Below are 16,340 nucleotides of genomic sequence, written 5' to 3' on the forward strand. Positions count from 1 at the left end.
ACAGGAAAAAGGGGGGGGGGGGGGGGGGAGAAGACAGAAGGTGCAATGGATAACACATTTCCCAATTTGGAAGGCACTGAGTGCATTTCAGGTCACCGCGAAAGCTGCCATGTAAGTACCCACAGCTGAAAATCAATCAGGCTCCTTCAGCAGCTGTGTGTTATCAGTCTTGCCCCGCAGAGCGCAGATCTAAAACATTAGGCAGCCCAACAAAAGGGAGAAACTTAATTTGAGAGCAGCTGTTTTAAGACAGATACATAATGGCATTAAAAGAGGAGCACTGCAGTGAGGTGAGAATCAAATGGAATGCATATTAGGCTGAGGAAGATTTTAGTTTTAGTATTGTAACCAGATGCAGAGAGTATGGTCAATAGCTGCCAGAATTGAAGTTAAAGGGGTTGAGATGCGAGCATGACAGTGAAGATGGCTTAGTTAAAAAAATACTAATAATGCATAGTCAGACTGCATGGGACTTACAGGGCCTAAACTCAAATCTTTATTATGCTGCAACGATTCTGGGTGCTCAACAGGTAATTTAGGCCCTGTCCCCCTCCAGGTATTTAGGCACCAGTTTTTATTGATTGTAGCAGGACTGAGTGCAGAGGTTTATTTGAGGATCTGGGCATAGTCTAGTTATGCTTCTGCTTTCCACTGAAGATACTAGCAGTGCTTATTTCAGGAGGACAAAATCAACTAAAAGTTATGAGTTCTGCTCTTTTGTTTTCAGACTTAGAGAATAGAAGTAGCTTGTATTTCTCTTTGCATCTTTACTCATTGAAATCATGAATTATCTTATGAACATTCGAGGATTTGTTTTTATGTGCCACTGAAGTTACAGGAACCTCTAAAAGTGAACACAGTAGTTAAGAGCATGTCATAATGCTGAACAAAGGCTAAATAAAGGAAACGAGAAATTGCGTCTTCAATTGAAATTAATAAGGAGAGCTGGAATGTACAACAGTAATATGCATTTGAATTTAGCAAGGCCATTTGAAAATGACATTACAAAATCTTTTCTGAAGACATATGTGGCCAAGACCTTGGTTTAATATCTTATCTGAAAATATGTTTATGGTAATTTGAATGCTAAAATGAAAACTGAAAGATAGAAAGTGCTGTGTTTCTCACTATGCAACTGAGTGTATAATGAATAAATGTATGAATTCCTTTTACGATAAGCACTTAATGTGACTAATGCTTTGTTTTTTCTCAGATTATTTTAATTTTTCAAGGCCTACATTATAGTCTTTTTGTAAGAATAAGGCCAGCAGTGAGGTAGTATCTGCATTAAATGCTGCATTACTCACCTGCTTCTCTTTCATAGAAACAGCAGAGATGTTGAAAGCATGTGGTTACTGAAGGAAGAGTTTCTATCTGTGGGTTTGGAAAGGCAGCGGTCATTTTCTCTCTGTTCTGCAAACCATCATCAAGAGACTTCTGCCTGGAATGATGTCTGTTTCCATCACTTGTATAGGCAGGAGCTGGCAACTTGTGCTGTGAGCATAAAACTGAGCAAAACCTGAAAGATCTGACGAAGACCTGACAAAGCTAAACAAATGACAGCATAATGGCAAACACAGTACAATGCTGAGAAATAAATATAATGTAGAATTATGTAACACTAGACAGAACTGGAAAGGGGATATTTAAGTATCCTAGCTACTAGTCTAGTACTAATTTTCCTACTTGCCTTATTTTAAAGGCTACTGCTATCTACGTGAGTATTTATGGAATACAAGGCAATCAAGTCTGTCAGTTCTACTATTCTAAGCCATTCATCGCTTATCATGTGTGCATAGCTCATAGGAAGGCAACCTCTATGACTTGGTGTCCTTGTCTGCAAAATGCTGATAGCAATGCTCACCCAAATTATAAAACACTCATACTCCAGGAAAATAATTATATGTTAAGGGAAGTTGTAAGACCAGTGTATTTTGATGGGCAGTTCCTATGACATGCATATTTTTATCTCAAATAGAAGGCATTTACATGTAGTAGTTGGTACAGTGGTTTAAGTCCCTGTTCATCCACTCTGTTTTTATTTAAAAATTCCTTGTTGTAAATACTAGCAGCACTCATGCAGCCAAAGACTCATGATCATCCTACATTCAGGAGCATCTCTGGATTAAAATGTGTATGTAGCAGATAGTCTAAGCACACCAAGAACTGGGTCTCCTGCTGTCTACTTGGCACACAGGGAGAACAACAAGAGGCAGAACTCCAGGTGTGGTTGACTGAGCTTGGACTTCCTTCTGCTGGTTTGGCACCTGCTTAGCCAAATAAAATATCTTTTGGCTCATCTATATATGTGAGAATCTGTTTGGTTTTAACTGCAATTGATAGTGTATAAGACAGAAGAAGAGACACTATTTATTTGGAAGGAATATAAGCAGAATTAACAAATGGAAGAATGAAGCAGCTGACCTATATTTCAGGGACTGGAACATGTCTGTAATGCAGATGAAAAGCCCTTTCCAACTCCCCTTTAAATTGTACACCATCCAAATCTATTTGTCATGAAGCAGTTACCTGCTCATAGCTGAAAAAAGTGCTTTGATATATTTTTTATGAATCTAGCTTCTCCAGTGCTAAGATAACTGATAGCAACACAACCTTGCATTAATTATTGTACTTCTGTCTCCAGAATGTTGTCCTATAAAAAAGGAAAGCTGAACAAAGAGGATGTATTCATTTTACAAAAAAAAGCCAGATAACAAAGGCTTAAGGAAGAATTTTTTCTTTTCTTTCATAGTACTGCAAAGGACAATCAAACAATTAAGAAAAAAAAAGTTAAAAAATGCCTTTTGAAAAAACATTTTTTCTTGGTTTAAGTGAGATATTCAGTAAAAGAGGAAAGAATGAATAACAAAATTAACAGGTGCCATTCAGGAAACAGTTGGAGCTCTATTTGTTTTTTTCCCCCCCTGGAAAACAGTAAACAGTCAGAAATAATTCAAGCCAAGTAGTATAATCTTTTAAGCTGAAATTTTTATCTATTTTCATTTTTATTTTTGACATTTGTAGGAAATAAAATTCTTAAAGAAGTCTATACTCTATATGGAAAAAAAAGAGAATAGTTTTCTTTAAAAAATAACTTTTACCAGATATTTTAACTATCAAGTTCATATATTTCTATATTTACATATTCTACAGATTGTAAGGATGCAGGAGTTTTTATTTCATTTTTCTCATTGGTCCCCTATGAAATGCTCATTCCTGTAGTCTGTGTTTGAATCATGGTTATATCTCACAGCAATATCAATAAACTCTATCCACAGTTTCTTCTTATAATACCCTATCTTTCTGGTGCATTTTAACCTAAACCAAAAGGTGGGACCTTGCAGTTAGCCTCACAGAAAAAGGCTAATACTGAACTTAATATAAGAAATAGAGTTATTGTCTGATTTATTGTCTGATTATTATTCTTGTCTTTTTTGTACGTTATCTTCATGCTTACTGAAATTACTGAAACGGCAGCTGGAGTTTGGCCTTTTAATAAATATCACTCCTTAGAGCTGTAGGATGTAAAGTCCAGATACACGTGGCTTGGCAACTCCCAATTAACTTTAAAAGAGATCATTATATTAGTCTTATAAATTAATTAGGTGAAAGAAAATGTGATGTACTCAAACATTGTGAATAGTGTAAATATACCAGACAGCATTTGTAATAATGTGAATAATTTTTAAAGAGAGGAGATTAGACAGGGAGTTTGCTAGTGCTCCTGATGAAGACTTTCCTGCTTTGTTTTATATATACTCAGATGCTATTTCAGTGGAACATCTTCACTTCTGTTCTTCTCAGTCCACATGTAAACAGTAGGTTCCCCTCTGATCTCGGGGTTTCTTTTTCCTTAATGTGACCATAATGTGTACTACATTGCCTGGACTAAAAGGCTAGCCACACAGTAATCCCTCCTGAAATACTTTAGGAAGCATGCGAAGACACCGGGGTTTCTGCTTAGCATTATAGCTACTAATAAAAAGAAAATATCTTAACTGGGTTCACCATGCAGACATATCCAACTCTTCATCTCTAGGAGGTTGTTTCTTTCCACGTTAATGCCCCTGCCCCGTAGTCCAGCTGAGTAAAATAAAGATGTTTGTCTATGTAATCCCTCACTCAGCTCTATTTCCATTACTTCCTGAGATGAAATCCCAGTTTTAAAGTATTACTTGTAGACCAGAACTGAATGGCACAGCTTTTCCACTCTTAGCTTCTTTTTTTGGTCTGTATGACATGAGATGGGAAATACGGTTTTCAATTTATGCATCTTCCTTCTACCTCCTGCGCTGGAAAAATTCCTTGTCCTAGTAGCCCAGGAGATCAGTGAATATACAGGGTAAACGGAAAGATAGTGCCTCTCAAATCACTGGTTGTGTTTGAGCATTAAGAAGCCGATAGGTCCTAAGTGGGTGCTATGATCTGATCTCTGGTATGAGGGTGTTGGCTCAAGATAGCAATTCCCTTGATAAGTGTGGGCTTTAGGACTTCCTTTTAAATGAGTGCCACAAGAAAAATGGGTATTAAATCTCCCATCTATTTTCCATTCAATTACAGGTTGAGAATACCCCTGCTTATCACAGCCCAGTTGAGGATATTTTTAAGCTATTCTAAATGATCTGTACTATCCTGTTTTTTACACATATGCAGAGAGAGAATATTACAAAGGAAAGTCGTATCTCCTTCCTGTTTCATCTTTACATTTCTTGGGGCAAAGGCAAATCCTACAAGTAAAAAAAAAATCTTCCAAATACAGTTGCCTAGAAAACCATTTAGATTCATGTGCTTGGTCAATGTTCAGCAGAATATGTTTCACTACCACTAACAGAAGATGTTACATCTATTAAGAATGAAAATGAGACAGTGATTCTGGCACATCTTTGTGAAGTGCTTTAAGGTCAGTAGTTTGAGAAAAACAAACAAAAAACCACAGTGGGTTTGTATGTTCAGTGTTATCTTTGCAAAGTAAAAGGGTTATAAACATAGCCTTGCTCCAGCTTCTAACAGTTGACACTTTACTGATTACAGTAGCATGATATTGGGGTACAGCTGGAGTGGCTTAGCAGGGTATTAGATGTACATATCTTACATTTACTTACTGAAAGCTATGACTTATGTTCAGAGGCCAGTGGGTCTTTTAGTTATAACTAACTCTGAACTCCTAATTGATTTCCTTAGCAAATCAGAGAGAATTTATCTAGGTCCCAGCTTCATTTTTATCCAAGTTGAATTTAAGTATGCAAATGTCTCTGCATTAACTGTTTTAAAGCTACTGCATTAAAACTCACATTGGTCTAAATGAAGAGAGAAATGGGACCATGGCATATTGGCTTTAGAGTATCCAGCTGCGGAGCCAAGGGTGCAAGCTAAATTTATGAAAGTCATATGTTAATTATGTATGCATGAATGTAATGGAAATGGGCACCCACCTGCCTGGAAATATATTAATAATACTTTATAGTATCAATAGAATTCATATGAAGGATATACCATATTTGATTTTATATATTTTCATATTTTGTTTTTCATTTTGAGTTAAGAAAAAAGATAAAAGAAAAAAATTTTACCACGCATATCATTGTCATATCATAATAGATTGCTTAAATTGTAAGTAGCCTAATTCACTCTATATGGTCCCTCTTTGGCACGGAGCTTCTTATTCAGCAATCCCTAAAAAGAGATCTATTGACTGAAACATATGCTGGTTGGAGTGCTCTGGCTTTCTCAGCAAGGCAATGTATCATACAATTAATTAAGCCTCTGGGTCATCCTAATATCGATGGGATTAGATATTTGTTTAAAGCAAGGCATGCGCCTAAGTAATTTGCTGAACTGAGGCCTAAAAGAAGCAAGGAGAGTCATGGAAATTACTGTATGTAATTATGTCATTAAAGATAGCTTGCCACTGACTGCACAGGAGTGGGCTGAGTTAAGGCCATCCAGAGTCCTTCATATCCGAATGCTTTAGTTTTTCCTTTGTGTAGGTAGAAAGCAGGTTTTTATGTGCATTTATGAAATGTCATATGATGCGATATAAATATATTATGACACAAATTGGAATGTCCTGAGAATTCCAGCTACCTGCAGTATAATCCCATATTATAATCCCAGTATTATCTCAAGAGTTATAGAGAGCCTAGTCCCAAGGGTCTCTGGCAGCCAGGGCTTGCAGGATTGAGTCTTTGAATAGGGCCAGACATATGCTCATGATGATTAATGACACTTCTCAGATGGATTAAATGCACTTGTCTTGTCTTCATGCCTTAATGCACAGCCAAAGCATGATATCAGTCACCAAAACCACAGAGGCTGCTATGCATTATTGTTTAATTAAACAACACTGGTAATTTCCAAGACTATTTCAAGTATAAACACGGCCTGGTATCTAAGCTGTGTTTACCCTTAGGAAAAAAAGTACAAATGTTGAAATGGGAATGAAATTGAAATGTGAGGAAAACAACTTATGCAAATAGTAGTTCACCTTTTTTGGTTTTGTCGTTCCAAATGTAGGTTGACAAAATCATGAGCTAAGGGAACGGTCCACCAAGCACAGTTTTTCCTCCTCCACCCCAGCCATGATGAGTGTGAGGACAGCAATTACAGAATTTATTTTAAAAAATCCATTTTCATCCTCTCTGGAGATATTCAGAGGTCTAATTAATTGCTCTGACATATAGAATCATAGAATCATATCTGAGCCAGAAGCCCCCTTCAGTCACAGGAATACTATCCTGGTAATTTAGACAATCTTTAGCTTGAAACTATTTGCTGGAAAAGCTCTGTGGAAGTGTCACAGTGGTAAGTAAAAACCACTCTGCTGCATAGCACCAGTGTAACACCTCTGAATCTTTGTGACTTAACACCTATGGTCTGTGCTACCTGTTTAAAGAGAGACAAATTTAATTCTTTAATATTTTGACGTAGTGTAATAGAAAACCTAGATCACTCCCTTTTGCTAATACTTTGCAATGATGGTAGGATTTCAAAAAGTGTCTTTTTGTTTTGAAATAAGCAAAGTTAGGTCAGACTGGAGAGCTTTTGAAAAGCCTACTCCAACTAGCAAAAGCTATTTCATTTTCCATTCTCTGAGCCACTCCTATGCTTAGCCGTACTGCACTATATTTTTCAGAGGATGCCTATAAAACTCAAGTCCGAATTGATGACGAACCAGCCTATTTGGACATTCTAGACACTGCTGGACAGGTGAGTAGTTTTCCAATGTGAATCATTCAATCAGAGATAAACCCAAAGATTTTAACCTCAGATATATGGGTCACAGAGCTAGAAGCAAGCTTTCCTAATCAAACATAAAGGGAGCAGTGGCAGAATAGCATTAAGGAATTAACAAAGGAGAAGATTGAAGGAGGGCTTCAGTGGTATAATATAACTTCAAAATCTGACCAGAAGAGGCACACTAATTTAATCAACTGGAAGATAAAAAGCTGTTTGTTTCTTTTTCTCTTGTATGCAGGAACTTCTGTCACAATCATGGAATGACTAAATGCTGTTGTTGGTTTGTCTTAGGTGTTTATCATTCCTGCTTTTCTATATATTACAGGAAACTTCTGGTCTACTTGTAGATCAAGTGTTTTGTTACTATTCTTCTCCTCGTCACATTATATTTAAACATCAAATGCTCACCCGTAAGGAAAAGATCTTAAAGCCAACAGTAACACACAGTGTATGTATAATGTGTGTATGCATGTGTAAGCAACAGTCAGGGAATTCAGTTTCCCATACAGCAAGGCAAAAGCAGAAGTTAAATGCATGAATTTCTTCTACCTGACTCAGTTCATCCTCTTTGCATCCCCATCTCAAAATGTTTTTATTGTTTAATCAAAATATTGCAGCTGGTTGATCTTTTCCTGAGGTATGCATGAGATTCTGTTTGAAGGCTTTGATAATTTCATGAGTTTCCACAGTGTGTGTGCACTTTGTACAGGCATGAGTCAGTCAACAAGGACGGTAGATCCTTGAAACAAACAAAAAAAGATTTAGGAAATACAAGCCTGGGAACCTTGATCTCAGCTTCCCAAACATCTGAATGCACCTTGGCTGGGCACTGCAAATGGTGGGAAATGCAGTCTGCTGCCAGGAATTGGAACGGTATCAAGTCATATAAATTGAAAGTAGTTCAGGGGGATTGCGGCATGAGTTTTACATGTGAATGAAATATAGGCCAATTTCAAAGTGAACTCAACCCAGTTTCAGGAATCAAAAGATGCCCTGAATTATTCTTCCTTGACCCAAAATTATACAGTCTCAGCAGTTAACCAGTGACTTGCTGCTGAGTCTCCTGTGAAAGTGTTTGATTCTCCAGAAAATTTAAGCTAAATTTCAAGGCATGTCTCCAAAGCTGTGAATTTAATTGACCTAGAATTTGTTATTATAACAGGCCCAAGAAGTTTGTCATGCTTAATAGTCCTAGCATAACTTCAGCAATGATTTGGCTGGGGGAAAGAAGGAACATCATAGTTGCTACCCAATATGTCTGAAAATATCTGTACTTCTGTTGGAGAAGAGGAAGCAACAACTTCTTTGCTCACTCAGGAAGTCTGAGACTAGTAACTTCAGCCTTGTGTTGTCATTAGTACACGGTTATTACTGAAATTATACCTTCGGCTGCTTAGTCTTGTAAGGCTTTATGTGTTAGGGACCTCCTGTGTTAGTCTTTAATACAGTTCACTGTCTAAATCTACTTCATTCTATTCCTAAATTGCCTTTAGTCCTATTTTGTAGAGTTAAAATGCTAAAAAGTAAAATACTTCCTTGCCCAGAGCTGAAGAGAGATGATGAATCAGAGTTTATGTGTCCAGCTTTTTGCTAATGGAAAGGGGAGCAAAGTGTTATTACAGCATTTATTCATATTCATAGGTGTGTTCCTAATTTGCTGTGGAGAGTGAGAGAGTGCAGGAGTTAAATTCTGCAAACCATAGAAGAAGGTACAGTAGGTACAGAGTTCCTTGTGCTGTGCTCCTGCTTACAGACTTGTGCAGAGAAGATGAGCTACCTGATCCTAAATTTGCATCATTAATGCAAATATTTATACAAAGAAAATAAAGCAGCTTAAAATCAAAGCAAAGAATGGATGATGAATGAAACAAAAATAGATAGTCTGCTTTTATTTTGAGCTGGGGAGTAATAAGTTATAAAACCCCAGAGGAATAATTTCTTCTACTTTGATTCTTTTTCATTTGTTTTTGGTACTAGAAACATAAAAGTTTGTGTTGTTGATAAAAAAATGATAGTATCAGATATTGAGAGTTTCCTTCTCTCCCTAAGCCCCACCAAAATCAAAGCCTCTTTTTTTTTTTTTAATTAGAACAAGTATTTTTTAAATGATATTTCATTTTCTGTCCACTTCTCTTAAAATGAAATTTAAAAAAATTGGAATGCAATCTTCAATCCTTTTGAAATTTTTTTTTAGATTCAGGAAAAAGGAAAAAAAAATATCCCTATGCACTGGCCTTTTAAGTAGCTGAAAATATTATCTTTTCCAATTTAAACAAAGCTCATATTTTGTCAGTCATGCTCACTTAGTAGGAAAAGTTCCCCACAAAACTGTACAATTTTTACATGTTTTTTAAAAATTTTTGATCATATAAAAAAGCTAGAACCAAACCTCACTTTTAACTGGGGGGAGGGGGGAGGGGCACACACTTATTGCTTAATATTATGAATTTTAACATAACTGACAGTTGTAAGGTAAGAAAAGAAATTGGAGTAATGCAAACAGTGAAAGCTGGTGAGAGCAATAGTAGAGAAAAGCTGGAGAGTTTTGTTTCAAGAAGGGACCAAATAGCCATAATACTAGAGGCCCGTGGCATGTAATAACCACATAATGAAATGTGGTGCAGAGATTTTGGAGCAAGCAGAGACCTGTGCCATTAGCACCGCGCTCTGCAGATACATCAGCCCAGGACATTGTACAGCCTGGGCGTAGCTATTCTACCTCAAAATCCAAGTTGCATTGGTATGAGAAAATCTCAGCTTTAAATTTCCCTGTTTTTCCAGTGCAGACTGTCATCACTGAAACGTGTCTCCGTGTATCTGGGCTAGGAAGCTCTTCCTGCTTTCCTACACCTCTATTTTTTAGAAACTGTCCATTCTAATTATCCTAGAATTAGCTGCTTCTCTTTGCAGATGTCCTTGAATTTGTTGCCTCTCTATCTGCACTACATAGCTCCAGAATAAATCAAGACCTAATCCAACTCCGATTGAAGTCAACAGCTAAAACAGACTCTTCCCTCACAGAGAGCTTAATGTTAGTCTCACTGAAGTTCAAACTGAAATCCTACTGTGACTTTGGGGACTCAGGGTAAAAATCCAAAGCACCCAGTTACGCTGATGATGGTGTGCTCTGACGGTAACTCGCTGGGTTTGATGTTAAAGCAGAGATAATGTTACAGCTTCTAAATCACGTCGCGGAAATCTCATTTCTCTCTGGGTGTCCTTGCAGCCATAAATACTTCATCATCAACTTTGAATAATGTCTTTAATCACTTCAGAAGATCAAGGAGCTAAAATTGTAATTCTTCCTTATTTGGGAAACACAAGAAGTCAATAGAGAAACCGACTAAAGTTAATGTATTTTGTTGTTGTTCTAGAGAATATGCTTCACTAGATATGCTCCTCCTTTCCCTGCCGTATCTATGCACTAATTGAACACTTGCAACACCGGCCAAATATTGTGATTTATTAATAATTAATACAGTTCTTTATTTTCAAGTCCAGAATTAATCCACATCTGATTTCATACCTGAAACTGGATAAAAATCTTTGATATTTTAACTGATAGATACAAAACCACAAATGGTGCTTCAAAAATACATTTCTGGTTCTCAACTTTCTGAAGTTAAAAAAACATTCAGGCAAAGTGAAAACTAGAAATACGAATAAACCATTAGTATTGCTTGTCTAGTTATTGGTCTTCTTATTCTTATGCATATACACAGATGTCTTTAAATACATCAGATTGCTCCTCTCAGGAAGCAGACTGATGTTCCATGAACTCTGGATGCATATTTTCTACATCCTCAGTTGTCCTCTAGTGCTCTTGTGATATCGTTTTTCCACTGAAGATATAGCAGGAGGCACATTCTTAATGTCTGTAGGGCTAGTGTAAGTAGTTATGCTTTACTGAACTCACTACCCCTGCTTTTCACCAGCCCCTACACCTGCCAGCGGCGTAGCTTGTCTTTACTCACGGCAGTCAACTTCGGACAGAATAAGGTTGCCTTTGCCTCAGAGAGTTTCAAGAGCAGGTATTGCAGATGTAGCTGCTCATAGCCGAATTGTCATAAACAGCACTTACTTGAGCAGTTCCTACCACAAGGCTTGCAAACGTGGCATGCAGCAAGAAGGTGAGGAACGAAAAATTGATGTTCCTTTTCTTTTTCAATGGCACAACTGAATCTAGAAGACATGTATCCTTAGCCTCACAGTTGCTGCTAGAAGAAGCTATCAGTGATGCCTTTTGCTGCTCTTTAACTAGAAGTTCTCTTATTAAACCAAAAGGTTTCTTTTTGCATCTACATTTCAATTAAACCCAAAAAGCAAATAAAAGTAGAGTAAACGTGAGACGGAGCTTCAGAATGAATTTTATTTAGTTAGCTTTTAACCCTTCAGGCTAGCTACAATTTGGCATGTGGAATAAATAATAAAAACTTAATGGAAATCTGCAAATGCAAATGTAAAGATAGCTTGAGCTTCTTTGTTCAACCATGTTTGTGGGACATTTTTTGAGTAACTCGCCCTTGAAATTCGCCCATGTGCCTCTCTTTAGCCCTTAAGGTTGGGAGAGGTGTTGGTGGGGAGGTAGTTCTGGGATTTCCCTTTTCTTATCTAATGTGTCATAAGCCTCACCTGCTCTTAAATATATTTCATTTAAACTGGTGTAAACTCTTTGATTTCCGTGAAACTTGTGGGTGCAAATGAAAGGACATTCAGACCTCAAGTCCTTTATTTTGTGTTCCGTTCCCTTCACGATTATTCTCAGCTAGTGACAACCCCCAGCTGCTCCAACCATGCACAAAAAGCTTCCACACAGAGTTATAGAAACCTTCTGTTCACTCATTCACGCTTTCTCACTCTCTCTTCTAACTTAAAAATATGTTGCTACTTCTGGAGCCCAGTTTGAATTCCTCCTCGTGGAGCATACACAGCAGTTATCTCTCCTGCTGTATTTATAAACTGTTGACTGACACCAGAGCTTTTATTCTTGCCACAGCTTTCCTCCTGATGACACATAACCCAACCTCCCTGTTTAGGCCTCACACAGAACGTTTAAAGAGCATCAGAGTTCCCTTCACTGAAAAACAATCTGAGATGACCCTATGTAGAAAAGGCAAAATTGTTTTCAGACTCGAAGCAGGCAAATATGCAGAAAAATGGATTTCTATACCTGTCAGTGAGACAGTACATCTCAAGATTATTGCACCAATTTTTGCTTGTTAAAACGTGAGCTTTTTATGATAAACTTAGTGCACCAGTATATTTCCCAGGTGTGAGTCAGAGACTTGAAAAATTGGCCTTAAAATGTGATGGCATGCCATTTCAGGGAGATTTTCCTTTGTCTGGAGCTGTGTGCACATGAATTCATTTCCAGGCAGACACTTTTCAACCTGACAACAGCAGTGCGCTGTGTAGTGAAATCCATCTCTCAAATTGCTAGCAAATCACAGGACATGTTTATCCTGCCAACCTCCAGGACTATGATTTTTGCCCCCTGCTTCAAGCTTTGAAGAGGAACCGTATTAGTCCCAAGAGCCCTTCAGATAAACACACTTTCTCAGACTAAACACTATAGTCCGATGACTCACTCAGGCTGTTATCTGAGATCCTTCTGCTTATTATCTAAACATGCTGCTCTAATCCTGAATCAATGGAAGTCGAATTTCAAACTACACCACTACAGCTTATCTCAAGGAAATGTAAAATGCCTTTTTGGTGGTAATTATATTTTAATGGTCCTTTACAGTATGTTCTTTTAAAGGGGAAATAATTTCAGTGCACTTTCTGCTAGGTACTGTAGTGGGTAAATGAAATCCATTTTATTTTTAAAGCATAGTAGTAGAGGACTAAGCAGCAACCATTAACACAGTGTATTAGGTGAAGAACATCATTAATTTTATTTTCTTTATATGTTGTTTCGCAGGCTGATGATGACATACTTAGAAAGTCAAACCGTAGCACTGAAAATTTGGTGGATTCTCAAGACAAGCTGTTCTATACTTTCTAGGAAGAACTAAAATCTCTCCCATGACCAAGTCATTTTATTTGGGAACGAACAGATTTTGCAGAAGCATTTATTTGGCACAGATACTGAGTGAAAAAAACAGTTCCAGTAAATCATAGGTGAAATTGCAGACCCGACTCCAATTTACTTCAAATTATGGGCAAAATATTCTTTGGCTTCAGTAGGAAAAGATCTAGGCATATACCATCAAAAAAAGAGTATATTAGTTTAGCAAGAACAGACAACTAGCAACTAAGATTCCCAACTTCCTTTCCCATCCATGTCAATGAATGACTCATAGTGCAATAAAGGATGAATCAGTTTGTATTTCTAGGTCTGCATTTATCTTTCTGACAAACAGGTGCAATAAGATGTTGCGAAGAGCAGGCATTTAGGGTGAACATCAGAGTTTATTGAGTCTAGTGATACTGATTTCCTGCCCCTCGCTACCATTCCACTTTAGTAAAGTCAGTGCTAGTGGTTCCATATTGCAGGTGGAGGAATACTTTCCAGTGTTTTCTGTTCTTTTTCAATAAATTATTTTTTTCTCTTGAAATGCTTTCTCTCTTGCTGTTCTTTGTCTTTTTTTAACTAATAAGTTCCAAAATACAATGATACTGCTGAATGATTTATGACTTTTTTAAAATAAGAACATTGAAAAGAAGAAAATACTTTATTACAAATTCTGATAAAAGTAGCAAAATCCTTTTTTCTTCTTTCCAGATCTTTCCTTGTAGTATTTCCATGGGGGTTTTTTTGTGTTCTGGTGTACATTGTATAGAAAACATCTATATAAACACATCCCATGTGATTAGACTTCATCCAGGTCCTCCACAAAACTGTAATTATGTAAATTTACCTTTTCTTCTAACATTACAGACTGTATTGTATACTTTTTCTTTTCACTATTGAATGGCACTGAAGCCCTTGGAAGTTACTTTCAGCAGATGTTGGACATGCTCTGAGTGTGTCCTGATTTATATATATATACACACATATATATATATATACGACTGTCCTAGATAATCTCAGTAGGAATTCCATTTTGCAGAGTTTTGTCTATCAAAAGCTACTTGTTACCAAGCAGCTGTACACAGACCAGGGACTCCAGTGGACAGAAAACTGTTTTCTAGCTGTATCAATTTTCACAAAATTCAAATAAAAAAGCTATTTCCAGGACTAAAAACTTGGTTTGCATGCTGAGAAAACAAGCATGTGTAACAGCACCACCTGGTGCCATTTGACCTGGCAATAACAAATGACCAAGAGAAGGGACTTTTGCAAAGCAGGGTGTTAATGCTTCTCAAGAAAAGTGGGTTGTCCTAAAGAACCGTAATTTTCAAAATTTATTTGTCTTCTATGCTATTCTGTAGCTGCTGGATACTCTTACTAATACCTTGAATGATGGTGTCTCCAGGCAAAAACAAAAGAAGAGAGCAAAGTTACGTAGTCTTATCTGAATCATCCAAACCTTTGAATTGCAAAAGCTTGAAGAGGCTTTCTAAAGATGTTATTTTAATTTCACACTAGCAGGTGGGGGCTGGAAAAGCCTAAAAACAAAAGCTATCTTTCACAGCTGAAGTTCCAATAGTTTCGCCCCAGAACCTGGAAGTGGCATCTCCCCCAATGCCCCCCCCTGCCAATTTCCGCCCCCCAAAAAACCCCCAAAAGAAAACCCCAGAAAAAGTAAACCTCAGTAAATTTTTAACTCCATTGCTTGTCACCTCTCCTTTGTAATCTAAGGAATGTTATTGCATTTATCCAGATTTTTAAAAGAGGAAATGAAGAGCAAAGTAGAAATTCAAGAAAATAATTAGTGAAAATATGGAACATTTTCTGTTTGTTTTTTTTTTTTTTTTAAACTAGATGTATTTCAGATCTGTATTTTTCTTACTTGCATAGGAGAAAGTTTGCATAGCTTGCATAGATTTTTGTGCCTGCTTTTATTTTGTGCCTAATGGCTGAGGAGAATAAATTGTTGTCACGGGAGTTCCATGTCATTATCAGAGCAGTGGGATGATGTGAAACAAGCCATGCCAGAGAGCAATCTTTTATTTCGAAAAAACAAAAATCAAAAGCTTAGCAGTAGCTGGATTGGCTGTACCTGTGTAAGAAACCAGATCTTGTCTTGCTTGCAGTGGGGTAGCGGACTAACACCTTGAAGCAAGCTGAAGAAGTCAGACTCCACTAACTTTCAGAATTGCAGATGAGTTGTGGCCTTGTGTTGGGCAGTCTTGGCATATCTCAGAAGCTACTCAGCATCTTTTCAGGATCTATTGATCTAACCTAGATACCTCATGACTTACAGTTTTGGAGCTCGCTCTTTGTCCTGACAGCTTTTTTGTAAAGAAATGAAAACTATTCTCCTGTTTTACAGGAAGACGCAGAGGCTGTGGATCTGAAAATGGGTGTCATTTACCCCACCAGAAGTGAATTAGCTTCAGTTAAACTATTCCTGATTTACTTTAGAGCCTAGATATCATAGAAACTGATCTGGATGAAATCTTCAGTGTATGTTGAATGTATGAAGCAATGATCAAGTCCTTAAAAAGTTAGATGTTTGTTTGAATTGTCATAGAAGAATTGGTCCCACTGAACATCTCTTAGTGCCGAATAGCTGCATTTCATGTGAAGGTAACCTTTGAGACATTTTGTGAACTGCTCACAGTAGACGTGACACACGTTCCTGCTGTTTCAGCTAAGGCTCTGTTCCCCCAAGTCCCCAGAAGGTCACTGAGAGCTGTGTTGTAGGGCTGTACACATAGATGCCAATCCAGTGACTATCGCTGTGCACGTAACACTACCTAGCCATCTCACTTGCACCAGAAATACTTGTGCAAATGCAAAGAAAAAAGAACAGTGGGATCTCCTTCATGCTGGAAGTCATAGGGAAATGAAAACTTAGTCCTTCTGTGTCACAGACTCATACCAGATTTTAATATTGTAAGCAATACAAAATCAGCGCAGCTATAGAATAGCTGTTTTGCATTCGTATTGGTGATTTATGTAGTCCCCGGGGAGCACATCCCTCAGATAAACACTGAGCTAAATTTCAGTGGCAGAAATGAGCGCGCAATTGATTAAATGCTACAAAAGTCTA

General features: G+C 37.4%; 1 protein-coding gene across 1 annotated transcript in view; it reads left to right on the forward strand.

Annotated features, from left to right (window-relative positions):
• RIT2 (Ras-like without CAAX 2) overlaps window positions 1-16,340 on the forward strand; it is a 124,022-nt gene that overhangs the window by 14,320 nt on the left and 93,362 nt on the right. Inside the window, exon 2 of the mRNA XM_010566079.1 lies at window positions 7,133-7,206. Within this exon, the coding sequence (XP_010564381.1) occupies window positions 7,133-7,206 (74 nt within the window). The remainder of the gene's footprint in view (window positions 1-7,132; window positions 7,207-16,340) is intronic.

Source organism: Haliaeetus leucocephalus, unplaced genomic scaffold (genome assembly GCF_000737465.1).
Source record: "Haliaeetus leucocephalus isolate CR32 unplaced genomic scaffold, Haliaeetus_leucocephalus-4.0 Scaffold204, whole genome shotgun sequence".
Classification (NCBI taxonomy): domain Eukaryota; kingdom Metazoa; phylum Chordata; class Aves; order Accipitriformes; family Accipitridae; genus Haliaeetus; species Haliaeetus leucocephalus.